This window comes from Heterodontus francisci, chromosome 13 (genome assembly GCF_036365525.1).
Source record: "Heterodontus francisci isolate sHetFra1 chromosome 13, sHetFra1.hap1, whole genome shotgun sequence".
NCBI lineage: Eukaryota > Metazoa > Chordata > Chondrichthyes > Heterodontiformes > Heterodontidae > Heterodontus > Heterodontus francisci.
Genome location: NC_090383.1, coordinates 111,878,371 through 111,900,714, shown reverse-complemented (window position 1 = coordinate 111,900,714; position 22,344 = coordinate 111,878,371). Strand labels below are relative to the sequence as shown.

The following is a 22,344-nucleotide window of genomic DNA, read 5'->3' as shown; positions in this document are numbered from 1 at the left end:
AGGAAGAACGAGGTGAGGCAATATAAATTAAAGGGTTCAATTCTAAACGGGGTGCAGGAGCAAAGGGACTTGGGTGTGTAGGTGCACAAATCATAGACGGTCACAGGACAGGTTGAAAAAGCAGTTAATAAGGCATACGGGATCCTGGGCTTTATAAATAGGGGCACAGAATACCAAACAAGGAAGTTATGATAAACCTGCATAAAACACTGATTCAGCCTCAACTGGAGTATTGTGTCCAATTCTGGACACCAAACTTGAGCAAGGATGTGAAAGCATTAGAGAGGATGCAGGAAAGATTTAAGAGAATGGTTCCAGGGATGAGGGACTCCAGTTACGAGGATAGATTGGAGAAGCTGGGGCTGTTTTCCTTAGGGAAGGTTAAAAGGATATGTGATAGAGGGGTTTAAAATCACAAGTAGTTAGGGAGAAATGGTTCCAACTAGCAAAAGGGTCGAGAACCAGAGAACACCGATTTAAGGTGATTGGCAAAAGAACCAAAGGTGACATGAGGAAAAACCTTTTTTGCGCAGTGAGTGATTGGGACTTGGAATGCACTGCCTGAGAGTGTGGTGGAGACAGATTCCTGTGAGACTTTGAAAAGTGTACTGAATAATTATCTGAAGAGAAAAATTTCAGGGCTACAGGTAAATGATGAGAGAGTGGGACGAGCTGTGTTGCTCTTTCAGAGAGCCGACATGGACAAAACAGGCCCAATGGCTTTCTTCTGTGCTGTAACCATTACATGATTCTAATTGGTTGCAAATGCTAATAGACTTTGTATAAGGTGCAGAGACTTGATTAATTTTGATGGTCCTCCCATTGTCATTAAAATGAAGAATCTAAAAGCATTACTAATTTATTCCTAAATTTCTTACCTTTTCAAATTCATCCAGCTTTTTCCTATTTTACTGAATGCTTCTGGGCTTGGTGTGGTCATAGCTTCAAAATCTACTAACTGAAAATGATGAAAGAGTGATTAAAATACTGAGCTAAAAATTTTTTTTAAAATTACGAAGCTCTGGCAACTAAAGTTTTGATTTGCTTCTGTATTTCTCACTGAATTTTGTGAAGTTTGAGAAGAGGCTGTTCTTAGCGCTAGTACCTTGCTGTTGAACAAATCCTACAATAGAACATTTAGATTTGTCAGTAACTACTGCTAGAGATAAATACACATAAGTGGACACACTGCATCTTGATACTTGGCACTCCAAGCTCCATGTTATCCACCCAAGTAGTCCGCGAGGTCAAAATATTGGACACACCTGCTTTAAAAGAACCAGAGGCAACATGAGGAAAAACGTTTTAACGCAGTGAGTGGTTAGAATCTGATTTGGTCTTGTCAGAGCCAGGAAGGTGTGACTGTGAGTGAGGCAGTTATGCTACCCAGAAGGTAGCAATGGAGGAGCCTCAGCCCTTACACTTGTCCAACAGGTTAGAGGTTCTTGCAGCTTGCATAGACAGCTGGAATTGCAGGGAGGATTAGCAAACCGACCATAAAACTGTAGTGAGGGGGCCATTCAAGTGGGGGGAAGTAAAAAGGAATGTAGTAGTTGTAGGGGGACAGTATCGTTAGGGGGATAGATACAGTTCCCTGCAGCCAAGAGTGCAAGTCCTGTGTTGCCTGCCCAGTGCCAGAGTTAAGGATATCTCCTTGGGGCTGGAGAGGAACTTGGAGTGGGAGGGGAAGGATTCAGTTGTCGTAGTGCACGTGAGTACAAATTTTTTTTTAATTCATTCATGGGATGTGGGTGTCGCTGGCCAGGCCAGCATTTATTGCCCATCCCTAATTTCCCTCGAGAAGGTAGTGGTGAGCTGCCTTCTTGAACCGCTGCAGTCCCTGACATAGGTAGGACTAAAAGAGGTTCTGCTGAGGGAGAATGAGCAGCTAGGAACTAAATTAAACAGCAGAACCACAAAGGTAATAATCTCTGGATTACTACCTGAGCCAGGAGTAAATTGGCATAGGTAAATAAGATCAGAGAGTTGACTCTGTGACTCAAAGATTGGTGTGCGAGAAGTGGGTTTGAATTCATGGGGCACTGGCACCAGTACTGGAGAAAGAGGGAGCTGTATCGTTGGGATACAGCTGAACAGAGCTTGGACCAGTGTCCTGGAAAGTCATATAATTAGGGCTGTAGAGGGGACTTTAAACTAAATAGTGTGAAGGGTTCACGTGAGGGGAGATTTGGAAAGTTAAAGAGAAAGGACAAGGCAATGGTGCAGGGTAGCAATAAGGGTAGTGGTAACCAGAGTGTGACAGCAAGGGGCAGAACACACAAACCTAAGAGCGCACCAGCAAATATGGTCAAAATAGGGAAAAATGGCTTTAAACCAACAGAGTGGCTGGAGGGTTCGGGTGAAAGGAGATTTAGAAATCCAAAGATAAAAGTTGAGGCAATAGAAAAGTTAATAGATGTGGGTAAAGACAAGTTGCGTGAGGCAGGAAGATACAGAGAGTTTAACAGTAACAGTGCATCAGAGACTAAAGGTCTATGCAGAGAATAGGAATAAAAAAAAATACAATTGAAGTCACATTACCTGAATGTGCATAGCATCTGCAATAAGGTAGATAAACTAGTGGCACAAATAGAGACAAATGGTTCAGATCTAATCGCCACTGCAGAGACATGGTTACAATGTGACCAAGGTTGGGAAATAAATATTCTGGGATACAGAATATTTTGAAATGTCAGGCAGAATGGAAAAGGATATGGGGTAGCCCTGATAATAAAGGATGATATAAGGTCATTAGTGAGAAAGGATCTTAGCTCAGAAAATCAGGAAGTAGAATCAGTATGGTTGGAGATCAGGAATAGCTATGTCAGAAAATGCTGGTGGGAATAATTTGTAGGGCTCCCAACAGTAGTTATACTGTTCGACAGAACATTAAACAAGAAGTTATTGGAGCTTGTAACAAAGGCAATGTAACAATCAAATTAGCAAAGAGGGTCTGGAAGATGAGTTTGTAGAATGTTTTTGTGACAGTTTCATGGAGCAATACGTTGTGGAACAAACTAGGGATAGAGCTATTTTAGATCTAGTATTGTGCAATGAGGCAGGGTTAATTAGTAATGTTACAGTAAAATCAACTGCCAAATAATGATAATACAATTGAATTCCATACTAAATATGAAAATGACATAATCCAATCACAAACAAGAACCTCAAATTTAAACAAAGCTAATTACATTGGTATGAGGGGAGAGCTGACCAAGGTTGATTGGGTAAATAGACTTAATGGTATGGCAGTCAATAAACAGTGGGAAACATTTAAAGAAACAAATCAAATTGTTCAACAAAAATACATGTCATTGAAAAACAAAAACAATGTGAAAGATCCATCGATGGCTTACTAAGGAGGTTAAGAATGGTATTAGATTAAAATTAGAGAGTAATAAGTCTGAGGATTGGGAATGTTTTAGAAACCAGCAAAGGGACACCACAAAGTTGATAAAAAGGGGAAAAAACAGATTGTAAGAGCTTTTGTAAGTATATAAAAAGGAAGAGAGTAGCTAAAATAAACATTGGTCCCTTCGAAGCAGAGATAGGAGAAATTATGGGGAGTGAGGAAATGGTAGAAACACCGAACAAATATTTTGTGTCTTCTATTCTGAAGACAGACACAAGTTACATACCAGAAATAAAGGGTAACCTTGGTGCTAAGATGATTGAGGAAATTAAAGTAATTAATCAGCAGAAAAAAAGTACTGGAAAAAAATAAGGGACTAAAATCTGACAAATTCCCAGGACCTGATGGCCTACATCCAAGGGTTCTGAAAGAGATAGCAGATGCACTATGATTTTCCAAAATTCCTAGATTCTGGAATGGTCCCAACAGATTGGAAGTTAGCAAATGTAACACTGCTTTCAAGAAAGGAGGGAGAGAGAAAACAGGGAACTACAGGCCAGTTAGTCTGACATCAGTTGTTGGGAAAATGCTGGAATCTATTATTAAGGAAGTCCTAACAATCCACTTAGAAAAGGTTAGATGATTAGAGCAAGCCAACATGATTTTACCAAAAGTAAACCCTCTGACAAATTTATTAGAGTTTTTTGAGGCTGTAACTAATACGATAGATAAACGGAAACCAGAAGATGTAGTATACTTGGTTTTCCAAAAGGCATACAATGAGGTGCCACACAAAATGTTAATACACAAGAGAAGGGCTCATGGAGTTGGGGGTGATATATTAGAATGAATAGAGAATGGTTGACAGACAGGAAGCAGACAGTAGGAATAAATGGGGCATTTTCAAGTTGGCAGGCTGTGACCAAGTGAAGTGCTGCAAGGATCAATGCTGGGGCCTCAGCTAGTTACAATCTATATGAATTACTTAAACAAAGAGACAGAGAGTAATGTATCCAAGTTTGCTAATGATACAAAGCTGGATGGAAATGTAAGCTGTGAATAAGACACAGACAATCTGCAAAGAGATATAGACAGGTTAAGTGAGTGTGCAACAAGGGGGCAGATGGAGTATAATGTGGGGAAGTGTGAGATTATTCACTTTGGTAGTAGGAATAGAAAAGGAGAATTTTTTTTTTTAAAGCTGTGAAACTTGTAAATGTTCAGAGAGACTTCTATGTGCTCAGACAAGGAACACAAGAGTTAGCATGCAGGCACAGCAAGTAATTAGGAAAGCAAATGGTACGTTTGCCTTTATTGCAAGGGGATTGGAGTACAAGAATAAAGTCTTGCTACAATTGTACAGCTTTGGTGAGACCACACCTGGAATACTGTGTGCAATTTTGGTCTCCATATTGAAGGAAGGATAAACTTGCATTGGAGGCGGTACAGTAAAGGTTTACTAGATTGGGCCCTGGGATGAGAGGGTTGTCCTGTGATAAGAGGAGTAAATTGGGTCTATATTCTGTGGAATTTAGAAGAATGGGAGGTGATCTCATTGAAACATTCAAGATCATGAAGGGGCTTGACAGATATGGAAACATTGTTTTCCCTGGCTGCAGAATCTACAACAAGGAGGCAGAGTTTCAGGATAAGGGGCCGATCATTTAGGACTGAGATGAGGAGACATTTCTTCACTCAAAGAGTTGTGAATCTTTGGCATTCTCTACCACAGAGGGTTGTGGATGCTCCATCATTTAATATATTTAAAGCCGAGATAGTCAGATTTTTGGTCTCTCAGGGAATTAAGGGATATGGGGAGTGGGTGGGAAAGCGCGGTTGAAGCCCAAGATCAGTCAAAAGAAAAATCATCATATTGAATGGCGGCGCAGGCTCGACGGATGTATGGTATACTCTTGCTCCTATTTCTTATGTACTGCCTGAGAGGGTGGTGAAAGCAGATTTCAAATGGAAATTGGATGAGCAGCTGGAGAGAGAACATTTGCAGGGCTGTGGAGAAAGGGAAGGTGAGTGGGACTAGCTGTGTTGCTCTTGCAGAGTGCAAGCACAGACACGATGGACCGAATGACCTCTTTGTGTTGTAATCATTCTATGAATAACTAAGGTAATTAAACACAACTACTTTTTTTTAAAAATACATTGTAAAAAGCAATTTTTTTTTTTTTTATTCATTCATGGGGTGTGGGTGTCACTGGCCAGGCCAACATTTATTGCCCATCCCTAATTGCCCTTGAGAAGGTGGTGGTGAGCTGCCTTCTTGAACCATTGCAGTCCATGGGAGGTAGGTACACCCACAGCGCTGTGAGGAAGGGAGTTCCAGGATTTTGACCCAGCGACAGTGAAGAAACGGCGATATAGTTCCAAGTCAGGATGGTGTGTGACTTGGAGGGGAACTTGCAGGTGGTGGTGTTCCCATGCATTTGCTGCCCTTGTCCTTCTAGTTGGTAGAGGTCGCGGGTTTGGAAGGTGCTGTCTAAGGAGCCTTGGTGCGTTGCTGCAGTGCATCTTGTAGATGGTACACACTGCTGCCACAGTGTGTCGATGATGGAGGGAGTGAATGTTTGTGGATGGGGTGCCAATCAAGCGGGCTGCTTTGTCCTGGATGGTGTCGAGCTTCTTGAGTGTTGTTGGAGCTGCACCCAGCCAGGCAAGTGGAGGGTATTCCATCACACTCCTGACTAGTGCCTTGTAGATGGTGGACAGGCTTTGGGGAGTCAGGAGGTGAGTTACTCGCCGCAGGATTCCTAGCCTCTGACCTGCTCTTGTAGCCACAGTATTTATATGGCTACTCCAGTTCAGTTTCTGGTCAATGGTAGCCCCTAGGATGTTGATAGTAGGGGATTCAGCAATGGTAATGCCATTGAATGTCAAGGGGAGATGGTTAGATTCTCTCTTGTTGGAGATGGTCATTGCCTGGCACTTGTGTGGCGCGAATGTTACTCGCCACCTATCAGCCCAAGCCTGGATATTGTCCAGGTCTTGCTGCATTTCTACACGGACTGCTTCAGTATCTGAGGAGTCACGAATGGTGCTGAACACTGTGCAATCATCAGCGAACATCCCCACTTCTGACCTTATGACTGAAGGAAGGTCATTGATGAAGCAGCTGAAGATGGTTGGGCCTAGGACACTACCCTGAGGAACTCCTGCAGTGATGTTCTGGAGCTCAGATGATTGACCTCCAACAACACAACCATCTTCCTTTGCGTTAGGTATGACTCCAACCAGCGGAGAGTTTTCCCTGATTCCCATTGACTTCAGTTTTGCTCGGGCTCCTTATGCCATACTCGGTCAAATGCTGCCTTGATGTCAAGGGCAGTCACTCTCACCTCACATCATGAGGCAAAACTACCCAGGACCTACTCAGCCCTCAGGTGGCAGGGATCTGAATTAACATGGATACAGATACCGTTCATAGTGACCTGGTGTTTGTTATGCGGCTCGCTTGCAAAACAGCAATGTTGAATTATCACCTCACTGCTTGCAATAGTTTGGCTTTTCAGAAAGAGGCACTGCCAACTGAATAAGTGAGTGATGCTCATTCACCCTAGCTCCCCATCCACCTCCAGTGATATTAAAAAACTTAATTTCAAATAGACTGAGAACACAAAAGAAAGACGCTAACATGAAAAACATTTGTCAGTAGGCAATAAGAAACACCCACGACATGTTTAACTGGACTGTCTGTCCCCAGCTATCAACTGAATAATAACTTGTGTTATATAGCACCTTTAATGTGGCAACATTTACCAAGGCACTTCACAGGAGCATAACAGAAAAATCCAAAATTGACAATAAGCTAGTGGATAAACGCAGACACAGCCTTGTGTTTTATCGAGGTATACTGGAATATCCCAAGTTTGATCTTCAGTCTGTGTTCAGCGAGCTAATCTCAGCTGGGGCGCTAATTGAATACAACTGTGCATTCTATGGTAAAAGTTTAAGCAATGTAAGTAAAATATTGTTTGTGTTATTGAAAGTCCTGTGAAGCTTTTCAGTTAACTGCTGTGTATAATTTAGTTTATTATGTACTACCATGAATATTCCAAAGAAACAAGCAAATATTTTCATTTTTGTATTATTCACATACTTCTAAAAAGTTTAATGCATTATTGTAGTATCTAAAAGTCTAAGACAAGCTAAGGGAGTTTTGTTTTGGAATGTGTCCTATTTGTGCTTTATCCCCCTGCCTCCTAAGTCAGGTACCAGTAAAATTCTAACCTTTCTTTAAAAAATTGTAAACAAAATATATTTAGCACATGGCATATTACATTTGCCAAATTCTTACAACTCCAAAAAGTCCCAAAGGTTGCAACAGTCCATTTTAAAAATTCAGGAATGCCGATTTGTGGTCAGGACAGCCAGACAGGATCACAAATGACCCACAAAGTCTGTATACTTGAAATCTAAACTGGAACTCCCCACTCTGTGACTCCTGACTGTGTGTGCTCTTTTCACTGTCCTACTTTCTCCCTTCAAAGCTGGATTGAGAAATCCCAACTCCTTGGGGTAGCAACAGGTTTCTCCTCCTTTATGATCTCTAAAATTATACTTCCTGTCTCATGGATCATGGTGACTGGTGTTTGGGATCATTTTCAGATCCCACCACCTAAAAATCTTTGTTAAACATTTGCTGCTCAATGACGACTCCACACCTGTATTTTCATTTTGACACTATTTACATCCGTTCCCATTTCCTGAGGATTTAGATCATTTTTCCCTGGCTTTTCCTCTCTCGTTCTCCCTCCCTAACACTGACTATTCCACCCATTACCCAAGCAAGATTCTAGATCACCTTGGAACCTGCACATTAAATCGGTTATCAAACAAGCTAGCACCCAACTGCAAGTATGGAGGCCTCCTTGCCATACTGGAGTATTTTTCATGTGGGGAGGGAGACGGGCAAGATGGAAAGGGAGAAACGAGTGAGGAAAAAAAAGTGACTTGCTCTCTCCATTCACTGAAAGGTGCCCTGTCAGGTCACTGAGGTCATGAATGATGAAAATTAATGAGAAAGCAGCCCACGGGTAGTTGTTACTATTTCAGCCACTGAATCAATTGTCAAATTGGAATGTTAAGTGAGCAATGTGAGACAAGAAGGTGTTCTATCTTGGGAGATGTATTTTTTAAAACTTATTTTTAACTAGACAATAAAGAAAATATACATTATACACATTTTGAATTAAGCTATGGATAAATCCACAACCTATTTATCCTCTGAGCTGAAAAGATAATGTAGAGGAAACACCCATATTTGACTTATTCCAATACCCTCAGACTTACCTTTCCTTTGGGGATTCTTCCTGTGATCTCCTTCCCACTAGCCATTAATGCGCCCATGATTACTGAATATGCCACCACACTAGAATATGAAGCATTCAACAGTTTAAAGCAGAACATAACTCTACAGGGTCATAACTCTGAATGTTAAGTACTTGCCTTTCCAACTGAACTCAAACAGCTATTTTACAATCCTCCTCTGCAGTAATGTGTCCTCAAAAGGCAGCTCCATACAATATAATTAGACACCTCATCCACTCCAAGACATGTGGCCATTCTCCAAAGAAACTAGTCAAGGAGATTCTTATAAATCATGCCCAGCTATGATGAAAGTGTAGCTGTTTACAGACCAATTGGAAGTGATTTTCAGAAAAACTCTCTTCCCCCTTTTAATAAGTAAACGCTTAATAGGAATTCAGTGAGACTATTTTGTTTTTTTCTCAAATGAAGAAAGTTTCTAGTCTTTCTGCAAATGCACCAACTGCAATTCTGATAAGGCAAGGGTAGCAGACATAAAGCACCACAGCATGAAGGTTTATCCCTGGACAATTTGAACAGAGTATCCACTTGAAGTGCTCCTTCAAGAACTTTTTTGGAAGAACGGCAGACAATCGAAAAACAAATCACTACGCAAATCACAAGGAAAAAGATTTGCATTTATATAGCACCTTTTGCTACCTCAGGATGTCCCAAAGCACTTTACAGTCAATGTAGTACTTTTGAAGTGTGGTCACTGTTGTAACATAGGAAACACAGCAGCCAATTTGTACACAATAAGCTCCCACGAACAGTAATAATCTGTTTTCAGTGATGTTGATTGAGGGATAAATATTGGCCAGGACAATAATAAATCCTGCTCTCCGAAATAGCGTCATGGGATCTTTTATGTGTGCATTTATGAGAAGGCAGACAGGGCTTATCACATCCGAAAGACGGCATCTCAGACAGTGCAGTACTCCCTAAGTACTGCGTTGGAAGTGTCAGCCTAGATTTTTGTGTTCAAGTCATTGGAGTGGCATTTGAACCCATAACCTTTTGACTCAGAGGTGGGAATGCTACCAGCCAAGCCACGCCGACACTTTGCATTCCCAAAGTACTTATTTACAGAGTTACTTTCTCCTTTCGTACATTTAAAGGAAGGTTATACTGTACTAACCTGGATCCTCTTGAGAGGGGCATTAGATTGTAAAAGTAATACACCAAAGAAAGGATTAGGTTGCACACTGCATCTGCTTCCTGTTTCAAACAGAAAATAAAACAAACTTTATTCCTGAAAACAGCATATTTTTGACCAATTAAAGAGAGAGAGAGAAGGCAGGGTGTGTGGGCAACTTACTCATCAGCAGGGAGGCAGTGACGTAGTGGTAATATCACTGGACGAGAAATTCAGAGGCCCACGCTAAAGCTCTGGGGACATGGGTTCGAATCCCACCATGGCAGAGGGTGAAATTTGAATTTAATTAATAAAAATCTGGAATTAAAAGCCAGTCTAATGATGACCATAAAATCATTGTTGATTGTTGTAAAAACCCATTTGCTGCCCTTACCTGGTCTAGCCTATATGTGACTCCAGACCCGCAGCAATGTGGTTGACTCTTAAATGCCCTTTGAAATGGCCTAGCAAGCCACTCAGTTCAAGGGCAATTAGGGATGGGCCATAAATGCTGGTCTTGCCAGAGACGCCCACATCCCACGAACAAATAAAAGAAAATTGAGTTAGCTGCTTAGAGGCACTTGAGTGATTTCAGACGTGACTTATACTCTCCTCCCAGAACCACCAATCACTTGTAGGGCTTCACTTAGGAACTCTACACAGTCTAATCTAACGTTAGATTAGAAACTACATGCCGACATTGCCACAGTACGTTGATCCTCCAATGCCCCACACCACTAAAGTTGCATAATTTAAAAGAAACATTCCCATTTTAACAAACTTTCATTCAATAAAACATAAACATGATCTAGAACTAAACCTCAAATAAAATTCAACAGTGTCATTGTTAGAAAATAATGAAAACTGGAAATAGTCAATGGACAAAGCTGAATGTTCACCAACATTTCATTCTTGTTGCTGCAACAGATGCAAGAGTCGATTGTAGATATTTGGTGAGTTGAGTCCCCATTAACACACTTTTCCCCTGCCCACTGGAGTTTCAAACTAAACTGATACCTTTAAAAAAAAATTCAAGGAGCCTGGAGGGCTTGTCATCAGAGAATGGGATTATTTATGTTCAACTCTGGAAGCCTACTGATAGAATAGTCCCAGCTTGGCTAGTAGTAGGAAGCTCTATGCTGAAAAGCAAAGTGGTATGAGACAGTTAAACTGCAGCACTACTATTGCGTGCAACCGGTTGTGTATGAGCCTCAGCCTTTACCATCCTGTGCCCAAGTAGCCCATTAAATAAATGACCATAGTTCACTCCACATTAGGGAAATGGGAACTTTACATATGTAAGTAGTTTGGTTTGGAGATTATATAGCATGGCAATGAGTTTCTGCCTGCATCACATGCCCGTTCAATACAAGATTGCAGCTGACTATCTACTGTGCATAATTTATTACCCCATCCTAAATTTTAACCTTTTTGAGATGGTTATTTTGAGGGAACTCAAGAATAGACAAGTTATCTTGTACAAACTATAGGCTGAGACATGCCCATCTTATGAAAGCATAAATCACCCGTAATGCACCATAACAGGAAATACTCTCAAAACCTTCAAATTATATACCATGGCTCCAGAAATTGTGATCTTAAGGACAACGTGGCTGTTCTTACCCCAAGCTCAGTGGAAAGTATTAGAGCCTTTCCTTTGCTGCTCAGGTCCTTGTACAGTGCTTCTATTTCATCATGGTATTGCTGAGTCCTCTCTTCTGTTGTTTGAGTTTCCACAGAGAATAGCATGTTGCCAACTCTGACAATAAAACAAATGACACAGAGAACATTGAAGAGAAAGCAATACTCAACGTATCTTATTTCTCACAATTTCAGAGAATAAGTCATTTTAAGAAACAAACTTTTTTGATCAAGGGATGGCATTGCTCTTTGTACTCAAAATAATCATCAGCACCCCTATGTCAGATATCCCCTGTTCTACTTCAACAATGTGACTTCATCTCAATCTCAAAAAATACACACACCTCTGTACCAGATTGGTACCTCCATCCCTCACACCAGCTATCCTCAATAGGCCGAGTGACCATGACAATCAGTGATGAATTTGGCAGTATTCATTAGGAACTGGGTTAAGACTGAGCAAACTCATGTCACTTAGGCCAAATACTGAGAGACCAAAATGTGAGAGCAATGTTATCCATTAGTCTGACTGGATTTAACCCATGTCTCAGTGGTCCGCTCCCCATCATCAAAACATAAAATTCAGAGATGAAGAAATGCTATTTAGTGCATCAAAGCCCATTCCTCTTGTGCATGACCTCTTCCATCTTGACATTGAATTGTATTTTCCAGAGCTTTTTTTTGCCTTGATTTTTTTTTTCCCAAAATATACTTTATTCATAAAAATCTGTAAAAAATACATTACCAAACAGTTTCAAACAGCACCAAGTCATGCATTACTAACAGTGCAAAGGAGGTCTGTTTGCTTCAATACAATCATGAGTTGCCTCACAACCCTTCCATTTCACATTTGTCATACCAGATACATTTTTACATTTTACAGCAAACGAAAATTTTCCCAATACAGTTCAAGGGGTTTCCCATGGATCTAGCCCCTCAGTTCAGCTTGGTGGGGGGACCTTACACAGTGGTCTTTCCCCATTGAGCCTTTGCTGTGGCTGCCCCAAGCTTTAGTGCGTCCCTCAGCACGTAGTCCTGGACCTTGGAATGTGCCAGTCTGCAACATTCGGTCGTGGACAACTCTTTGCGCTGGAAGACCAGCAAGTTTCGGGCAGACCAAAGGGCTTCTTTCACCAAATTGATAGTCCTCCAGCAGCAGTTGATGTTTGTCTCGGTGTGCGTCCCTGGGAACAGCCCGTAGAGCACAGACTCCTGTGTTACAGAGCTGCTTGGGATGAACCTTGACAAAAACCATTGCATCTCTTTCCACACCTGCTTTGCAGACACATTCCAGGAGGAGGTGGGCAACCGTCTCTTCCCCACCACAGCCACCGTGGGGGCATTGTGCGGAGGGGGTGAGACTTCGGGCATGCAGGAAGGATCTGACGGGGAGGGCTCTTCTCACCACCAGCCAAGCTACATCTTGGTGCTTGTTTGAAAGTTTTGGTGATGAGGCATTCCGCCAAATGACTTTGGCGGTCTGCTCGGGGAACCATCCGACAGGATCCACCATCTCCTTTTCCCGTAGGGCCTTGAGGACATTCCGTGCAGACCACTGCCTGATGGATCGGTGGTCAAAGGTGTTTCCCCGCAGAAACTGCTCCACGAAGGATAGGTGGTACGGCACAGTCCAACTGGATGGAGCGTTCCGCGGCAATGTGACCAGGCCCATCCTTCACAACACTAGGGACAGATAGAACCTCAGCACGTAGTGACACATGGAGTTTGCATACTGGAGGTCTACACACAGCTTGATGTAGCCGCACACGAAGGTGGTCATCAGGATGAGGGTGACGTTGGCCACGTTTTTTCCGCCCTTATCCAGAGGTTTGAACATCGTGTCCCTCCGGACCCTGTCCATTTTGGATCCCCAGATGAAGCGGAAAATGGCTCGGGTGACCGCCAGAGCGCAAGAGTGGGGTATGGGCCAGACCTGTGCCACGTACAGCAACAACGTGAGCGCCTTGCACCTGTTGACCAGGATTCTTACGCACAATGGAGACAGATCGCTGCCCCCACAAGCTCAACTTGTGTTGTACCTTGGCTACTCGCTCCTCCCAGGTTTTGGTGCACGCCCCGGCCCTTCCGAACCATATCCCCAGCACCTTCAGGTAGTCTGACCTGACGGTGAAGGGGACAAAGGATCGGTCAGCCCAGTTCCCAAAGAACATGGCCTCGCTCTTGCCATGGTTAACTTTGGCTCCCGAGGCCAGTTCGAACTGGTCACAGATGCTCATCGGTCTGCGGATCCGAGCAGAAGACGGCGACGTCATCTATGTACAGGGAGGTTTTAACCTGAGTGCCTCCACTGCCTGGGATTGTCACCCCTCTTATGCTCGCATCCTTCCTAATACACTCAGAAAAGGGTTCAATACAGCAAACAAACAAGACCGGGGAGAGAGGACAGCCCTGTCTGACTCCAGATTGGATCGGGAAACTTTCCGATTCCCACCCATTGATTGAGACTGCGCTACTGATGTTTGTGTAGAGCAGCTGGGTCCAATTGCAGATTCCCTCCCCAAACCCCATTTTGGAAAGCACGTCCATCATGTAGGTGTGCGATATCCTGTCAAAAGCCTTCTCCTGGTCCAGGCTGATGAGGCAGGTGTCCACCCTCCTGTCCCGTACTTAGGCGATCGTATCCCTGAGTAGCGCAAGACTATCAGAGATCTTCCTGCTGGGTACAGTACAGGTCTGATCGGGGTGGATCACCAACTCCAGAGCAAATCTAACTCGACTGGCTATGACTTTGGACAGAATCTTGTAGTCAACATTAAGCAGTGAGATGGGCCACCAATTTCTGATTTCTGCCCTCTCCCCCTTCCGCTTGTAGAGGAGGGTGATGATGCCTTTCCTCATGGATTCTGACATGCTACCGGCCAGGAGCACACTCTCGTATACTTCCAGCAGGTCCGGGCCGACCCAGTCCCACAGGGCCGAGTACAACTCGACCGGTAAGCCGTCGCTTCCGGGAGTTTTACTCGTCTCGAAGGACTCGACGGCCTTCGTCAGCTCGTCCAGAGTTAGCGGCTTGTCCAGTCTCTCCCTCGTGCTGTCATCTAAGACCTCTGTGATAGATGACAGGAAGGACTGGGAGGCTCTGCTGTCTGTGGGCTTCGCGTCATACAGCCCAGCATAAAAGGATTCGCTGATCCTTAGTATGTCGGACTGCGAAGACGTTACCGAGCCATCCTCTTCCTTCAGGCTGCTGATAACAGAGCTTTCTCTGTGTACCTTTTGGAAGAAGTAACCCGAGCACGTCTCAGCTTGCTCGATGGAGCGGACTCTGGACCGGAAGATGATCTTGGAGGCTTCCGTGGCAAAGAGCGAGGCCTGCTGGCTCTTCACCTCTTGGAGGCCCTCCTTGACCTCGACCCCCATCGACTGCAGCCGGAGCAGATTTTGCATACTTTTCTGGAGTTGGGACATTTCCCTCTGTCTCTCTCTCGCTCTCTTAACCCCTTTGCAGATAAAGAGCCTCTTGATGTTCTCCTTGATCGCTTCCCACCAGTGAACTGGAGACTCAAAGAGAGGTTTCACGGTCCTCCAACCTTTGTAATCCCTTTTGAATTCCTCAACGTTCTCTGGCGTTAGCAGTGTAGCATTGAGCTTCCACGTCCTCCTGCCAACCCGCTGGTCATCCTGTAAGTGACAGTCGGCCAGTAAGAGGCAGTGGTCGGAGAAGAACACTGGCATGACGTCGTGGATCCGACCGTGACAGCGTGGGACACAAACAGGAAGTCAATCCTGGAACGGACAGACCCGTCCGATCTTGACCATGTGTATCTGCGCTGCGCTCCGTCTGCAGGTTTGCTGAAGACGTCGTGCAGTTTGGCATCTTTAACTGTTTCTATTAGGAATCTGGACGTAGTGTCCAGTTTGCTGTCGTCTCTGCTGGATCGTCCAGCCGCATCGATGATGCAGTTGAAGTCACCGCCTAGGATGACCGGCCTGGACATTGCCAGCAGCAGTGGGAGCTGCTGGAAGACGGTCAGCCGCTCGCTGCATTGAACCGAGGCGTACACGTTGATCAACCGGAGCGGAGCATTGTTGTACATTACGTCTGCTATGAGGAGGCGACCGCCCACCACCTCCTTAACTTCGGAGATGGTAAATTTACCTCCCCGCAGCAGAATACCCAGGCCGGAGGAACGGCAATCATTACCCCCTGACCAGATCGATGGCCCGTGGGACCACCATGGCGACCACTGCCTGTAGGTGCTGAGGTGTGGTATTCCACAGTCCTGCAGAAACAGTAGGTCGGCTTTGACCTTGGCGAGGTAATCCAAGGTTGAAACACATCGCGTAGTGGATTTAATGCTACGCACATTAATGGAAGCAATTCTTACACCCATTTTTTAAAAAGTTAGTTGTTGCTTCCCATACCATTTGTCCTTGCTAGTCCCAGTCCTTTGGGATGTTCCTGCATACCCATCGTGTGCACAAGCTGTTTCACATTTGTTGGGCTCAGAAACCCCTCCTGGTTTTTCAAGCAGGGTTTGTTCCGCTGGGGTGACATCGGGGGGGGTCTTGTAGGCAGCAAGGATTGGGTTGTCCTCTGCTGTTTCCCTCTGTTCCTCCTCGAAAACATCACTGCTCCCGGCTTCCCGGAGCTGAGGTGCGCCAGACACGTCTTTACTCTCGGTGTCCCGGAGCTGGGATGCGCTGGCCATGTTGCAAGGTGTGGCGCTTTGGGGTTGGGGCACGCCGGGCCCATCACAACTTCCCATGCCTGGGGGCTGGGGGACTTTATCTTCCAGCTCCTTTGAGTTCTGCCGTCGTTCCAGCACTTCCTCGTCCAGTGAAGAGGAGCTCTTGCCACTGGTTTGGGTGGTGGCCTGTTCCGCATTGGGGTGTTTTTTCTTTGTGGTTCTCCTTTGTACCATTTGCCACTGACCTGTTTGTCCATCTGCTGCCTCCTCCTCCATTGATTCTGTCTGTGGAGGAGGGGTTTCCGGGCGCAGGGTAGGTGCTGGGCCGCTGGTTTCAGCTGCCTCCCCTTTCTTCTCCTTCTCAGGTATACTTTCCTCGCTGCGGAGAAGGTTGCTTGTCTCCTTTCGAGCACCGGACATCTTCGTCGTACCTTCTCCCGACCTTTCCTTGGACCTTGCCGCCTGAGCATAACTGAGGCAGCGTTTGGAGCAGGTTTTGTAGAGATGGCCTGCTGCACTGCACAAATTGCAACACTTAGTCTGCTTACAGTCCTTGGTCTGATGGCCTTCCTCCTTGCAGTTCTTGCAGACAATCGCGCTGCAGTTAGCTGCCACGTGACCAGATTTGCCACAGGTGCGACAAACGTAGAACAAGAAGCCTCGACTTCCCCCGATAGCGAAGCTGGAGGGAGGGTGGATAATGGCTCCATTAGCATCGACCTTCAAGGTCACCTTGACCTGCCACTTGCTGGTCCAAATCCCAAATGGGTCCTTGACATCAGTGCTGCTGCCGGCCACCTCGACGTACCTGGTGAGAAAGGTGAGTACATCCACCACAGGAACATGGGGGTTGTAGAGGTGAATCGTCACCATCTGGTCCCGTTGTGACGGAAGTGTGAAGAGCGGCTCCACTGTGAGGATCGACAGTGGCGCCCGGTCCCCTTTCTCCTTGAACGCCTTCAGGAACATGATGCATCCCGCCACATTCTTGAACGTCACGTCGAAATGCCCACTGCTGGGCAAGTCCTGCAGGCAGAAGATGTCCATAGCTTGAAATCCGCAGCAATCGATAAGGATTTTCTTGATGAAGAAGGTGCGATCAATCGGTGCATCTCCTTCCTTGTCCTTCACCACCACCCAAACAGTGTTCCGCACTCCCTGGCCTGAAGCTCGAAGATTGGTTATAGCCATTTTACTCAAAGCCTACCCAGGATCAAAAGGCAATGATCATGGTCTCTTCTCTGCCAAGTAAGTACTGATAAGAACAGATACTACACTTGATATTAGCCAAAAGGCCGAGAAGTGATTTTTTTTTCCAAAATATACTTTATTCATAAAAATCTGTAAAAATTACATTGCCAAACAGCACCAAAAAATACAAACATTGCAAGGGAGATCAGTTTCCTTCTATACTATCATGAGTTTCTTCACAACCCTTCCATTTCACAATTGTCATGCCAATTAGTTTTACATTTACAGCAATTGAAAATATTAAGGATACAGTTCGAGGCGTTTCCCATGGATCCAGCCCCTCAGTTCAGCTTGGTGGGGGGACCTTACACTGTGGTCTTTCCCCATTGAGCCTTTGCTGCGGCTGCCCCAAGCTTTAGTGCGTCCCTCAGCACGTAGTCCTGGACCTTGGAATGTGCCAGTCTGCAACATTCGGTGGTGGACAACTCTTTGCGCTGGAAGACCAGCAAGTTTCGGGCAGACCAAAGGGCATCCTTCACCGAATTGATAATCCTCCAGCAGCAGTTGATGTTTGTCTCGGTGTGCGTCCCTGGGAACAGCCCGTAGAGCACAGACTCCTGTGTTACAGAGCTGCTTGGGATGAACCTCGACAAAAACCACTGCATCTCTTTCCACACCTGCTTTGCAAAGACACATTCCAGGAGGAGGTGGGCGACCGTCTCTTCCCCACCACAGCCACTGCGGGGGCACTGTGCGGAGGGGGCGAGACTTCGGGTGTGCATGAAGGATCTGACGGGGAGGGCCCTTCTCACCACCAGCCAAGCTACGTCTTGGTGCTTGTTTGAAAGTTCTGGTGATGAGGCATTCCGCCAAATGACTTTGACGGTCTGCTTGGGGAACCATCCGACAGCATCCACCGTCTCCTTTTCCCGTAGGGCCTTGAGGACATTCCGTGCAGACCACTGCCTGATGGACCGGTGGTCAAAGGTGTTTTCCTGCAGAAACTGCTCCACGAAGGATAGGTGGTACGGCACGGCCCAACTGCATGGAGCGTTCCGCGGCAATTTGACCAGCCGAGAAGTGATCTTGATAGGCAGACTATCCTTATTCAATTATAATTACATGGATAAAAAACAAACTTGTGTAGTGGCCATCCTACCTGTCACCCGTTATGGTAATGGTGAATCCATCATACTCTTTTCCTTGATTTTTTAAACTGGGAACTTTTGTGTTTACTGTGAAGCCATCTCTGGTTTTGCTGTTGAACTGCTTCCAAAAAGAGGAAAAAATGCCAAGGTTACCAAAAAGAATTTTCAAGTTGGATCCAAATTTTTAAAATCTGTCTCTTCCAAAGAATTCCATCCCTCATCCCCAATAAGCTTATTAGGATACACTATGTCAGGCAAATCCCTCCTGCCAAGACATTATTTGGCCATATGAATATTAAAATTTTAAAAATTACAATGTCTGATTGGAAAGACATTTGCATAGTACCAATGTGGAAACAAAGGGAGCCACTCCCCGTTCCTCCAATACACAGAAGTGGTCAGACCAGTTTTAGTCACATGACTGACTGGCTGTGGCAGAGTTTTTGAACTCCCAACAAAGGAATTGCCAGGCAGAACACAGTGTGCTCATGGACTGAGAAGATCTCCTCTGCCCGCCTGCCTTCATCTCTTCCCATGGAACTGAATAATGTGAAACTAAAAGAGAAAAAGATTTCACACATGAACAAGGTTTAAGACTAATACTGGGGCCCAACAAACCGCAAGATCATATCTTCAATCAAGGACTACAGCAAACTCGAGAAATAGTAACAAGATATTGTCTCAATCTGTTCTACTTATCTTTACTTCTGTTCTTTTCTATTCCTATCTGCATGTTTATATTGCTTGTGCATGCTAGCGTGAGCGCGTCGTATATCCGTAGGCGTGAACCGTATTAGAGTTTAAGTTTTAAGCTTTTAATAAATTTCTTCTTTCTGCTTTAAACCAAAGAAAGCCTGTTTGTGTGTAGTTCTTTGCCTTATAATTGGAAACTGTCAACACAAAGGGGAGCTCAAAACACAGTGTGTTTAAAAATTAAACCCTATTACAATAAGACCAGGTAACGACAGCAAAAGACCCCTATACATTGCTCACTTGTCGGAACAATTATGTGTCAGTTTTACCTTGAGCTCAAATCTAGAGCCCGCTGGATGTCAAGGAGCATACAGGGTAAGATAAGGCAGAAAAGGAAAGCTTATATCAGAAAGCAAGAACTCAATACTATAGAAAGCCGAGAGGAATGTAGAAAGTGGAGGGGTGAAATCTAAAAGATAATTAGGAAAGCAAAAAGAGGGCATGGAAGAATATTGGCAAGCAAAATCAAGAACCCAAAAATGCTTTATCAATACATTAGGAGTAAGAGGATAACTAAGGAAAGAGTAGCGTCCATAAAAGACCAAAAAGGTAACTTGTGCGTGGAGGCACAAGATGGGAGTATAGTTCTTAATGAATACTTTGCGTCTGTCTTCACAAAAGAGGTGACGATGCAAACATGTAGTTAAGGAGAAGGAATGTGAAGTATTGGATGTGATAAACATCGGGTGGGAAGTATTAAGGTGATTAACATCCTTGAAAGTGGATAAATCACCAGGAACAGATGAAATCAGCCATGATCTCATTGAATGGCGGGACAGGCTCAAGGGGCTGAATGGCCAACTCCTGTTCCTATCTTCCTATGTTCCTAAATGCACCCAGGTTGTTAAAAGAAACCAGAAGGAAATAGCAGAAGGTCTGACCATCATTTCCCAGTCCTCACTGGGTACAGGTGTGGCACCAGAGGATTAGAGGCCTAACATTGTACCCTTTTTTTTTTAAAAAAGAGAGCGAGGGATACACTGAATAATTACAGGCCAGTCAGTCTAACCTCAATGGTGGGCAAAGTATTGGAATCAATTCTGACAGACAAGATAAACTGTCACTTAGAAAGGCACAGATTAATCAAGGACAATCAGCATGGATTTGTTAAGGAAAGGTCGTGCCTGACTAACTCGATTGAATTTTTTGAGGAAGTAACAAGGAGGATTGATGAGGGTAGAGTAGCTGATGTGGTCTATGTGGATTTTAGCAAGGCTTTTGCCAAGGTCCAACATGGCAGACTGGTTAAAAAAATAAAATAAAAGCCCATGGGATCCAGGGGAATGTAGCAAGCTAGATACAAAATTGGCTCAGCACCAGGAAACAAAGTTTGAAGGCCGTTTCCAGTGGGGTTCTGCAGGACACACTGTTGGGTCCTCTGCTTTTTGTGGTATATAATAACAGTCTGGACATAAATGTAGAGGGACTGATCAAAAAGTTTGCAGACGACTCAAAAATTGGCTGTGTAGTTGACAGCGAGGATAGCTGTAGATTGCAGGAAGATATCAATGGACTGGTCAAGTGGGCAGAAAAGTGGCAAATGTAATTTAACCCAGAGAAGTGCGAGGTGATGCATTTGGGGAGGTCAAACAAGGCAAAGGAATACACAATAATTGGGAGGATACTGAGAGGTGTAGAGGAAGTGAAGGACCTTGGAGTGTATGTCCACAGATCCCTGAAGGTGGTAGGACAGGTCAATAGGGTGGTTGAGAAGGCATTTGGAATCCTTTCCTTTATTAGACAAGGCACAGAATATAAAAAAAGAGTAGGGAGGTTATGCTGGAACTATATAAAACATTGGTTAGGCCACTATTTGAGTACTGCGTGCAGTTCTGGTCACTTCATTACAGAAAGGATGTAATTGCACTAGAGAGGGTATAGAGGAGATTTACGAGGATTTTGCCAGGACTGAAAAATTGCAGCTGTGAGGAAAGATCGGATAGGCTGGGTTTGTTCTCCTTGGAACAGAGGAGGCTAAAGGGAGATTTGATTGAGATGCACAAAATTGTAAGGGGTCTGGATAGAGTGGATGGGAAGGGCCTATTTACCTTAATAGAGAGGTCAGTGACTAGGGTGCTTGGATTTAAAGTGATTGGTGGCAGGATTAGAGGGGAAATGAGGAAAATGTTTTCACCCAGAGGGTGGTGGGAGTCTGGAACTCGCTGCCTGAAAGGGTGGTAGAAGCAGAAAACCTCATCTCATTAAAAAGGTGCTTGGATGTGCACCTGAAGTGTTGTAAACTGCAGGGCTGTCGACCAAATGCTGGAACTTGGGATTTGGGCGGCACAGTGGCGCAGTGGTTAGCACCGCAGCCTCACAGCTCCAGTGACCCGGGTTCAATTCTGGGTACTGCCTGTGTGGAGTTTTCAAGTTCTCCCTGTGTTTGCGTGGGTTTCCTCCGGGTGCTCCGGTTTCCTCCCACATACCAAAGACTTGCAGGTTGATAGGTAAATTGGCCATTAGCAATTGCCCCTAGTGTGGGTAGGTGGTAGGGAAATATAGGGACAGGTGGGGATGTGGTAGGAATATGGGATTAGTGTAGCATTAGTATAAATGGGTGGTTGATGGTCGGCACAGACCCGGTGGGCCGAAGGGCCTGTTTCAGTGCTGTCTCTCTAAACTGAACTAAACTAAAAGCTGGGTGGCTTGATTTCTCAGCTGGTGCAGACACGAGGGGCCAAGTGGCCTCTTTCTGTGCCATAAACATTCTATGGTTCTCCTAAAAAGCACCTTAATTTCACTAGCATTGGTTCAATGTGTAGAAACCTCCTGGTGTATCAGTTGGTAAATTCCACTATCCAGCTTGGAACTGAGTCATACTAATCTGGTCATTTCCAGGTTTGATTTCTAACCTGCACTGTTAGCTGATGTCCTCAACTGTTCCAATGCCTCATTATATGGAGTCATTTTGTTTTACCATGGTATAACACTTCAGCTATATTTTCTATTTATACTTCAAGAAAATTAAACAGAATTGAAAACAAGTCATTATATCATACTCTGCAGCTATCAAAAAACTAGACTGCCAACAGTAAAACTGCTGAAATTGTCTTCTTCTTCTTTGGCCTCCTTATCTCGAGAGACAATGGGTAAGCACCTGGAGGTGGTCAGTGGTGTGTGGAGCAGCGCCTGGAGTGGCTATAAAGGCCAATTCTA

At 44.5% G+C, this 22,344-nt stretch overlaps 1 protein-coding gene and 1 pseudogene across 2 annotated transcripts in view; both read right to left on the bottom strand.

Annotated features, from left to right (window-relative positions):
* ttc13 (tetratricopeptide repeat domain 13) overlaps positions 1 to 22,344 on the bottom strand; it is a 65,065-nt gene that overhangs the window by 3,001 nt on the left and 39,720 nt on the right. Inside the window, exons 18-22 of one of the 2 annotated variants that reach the window (XM_068045432.1) lie at positions 18,447 to 18,556; positions 11,427 to 11,562; positions 9,807 to 9,886; positions 8,654 to 8,732; positions 879 to 958 (exon numbers count right to left, since the gene is read on the bottom strand). In XM_068045432.1, the coding sequence (XP_067901533.1) occupies positions 879 to 958; positions 8,654 to 8,732; positions 9,807 to 9,886; positions 11,427 to 11,562; positions 18,447 to 18,556 (485 nt within the window). The remainder of the gene's footprint in view (positions 1 to 878; positions 959 to 8,653; positions 8,733 to 9,806; positions 9,887 to 11,426; positions 11,563 to 18,446; positions 18,557 to 22,344) is intronic. The other variant, XM_068045433.1, reaches the window with a different exon arrangement.
* LOC137376844 (U2 spliceosomal RNA) lies at positions 17,273 to 17,403 on the bottom strand (annotated as a pseudogene).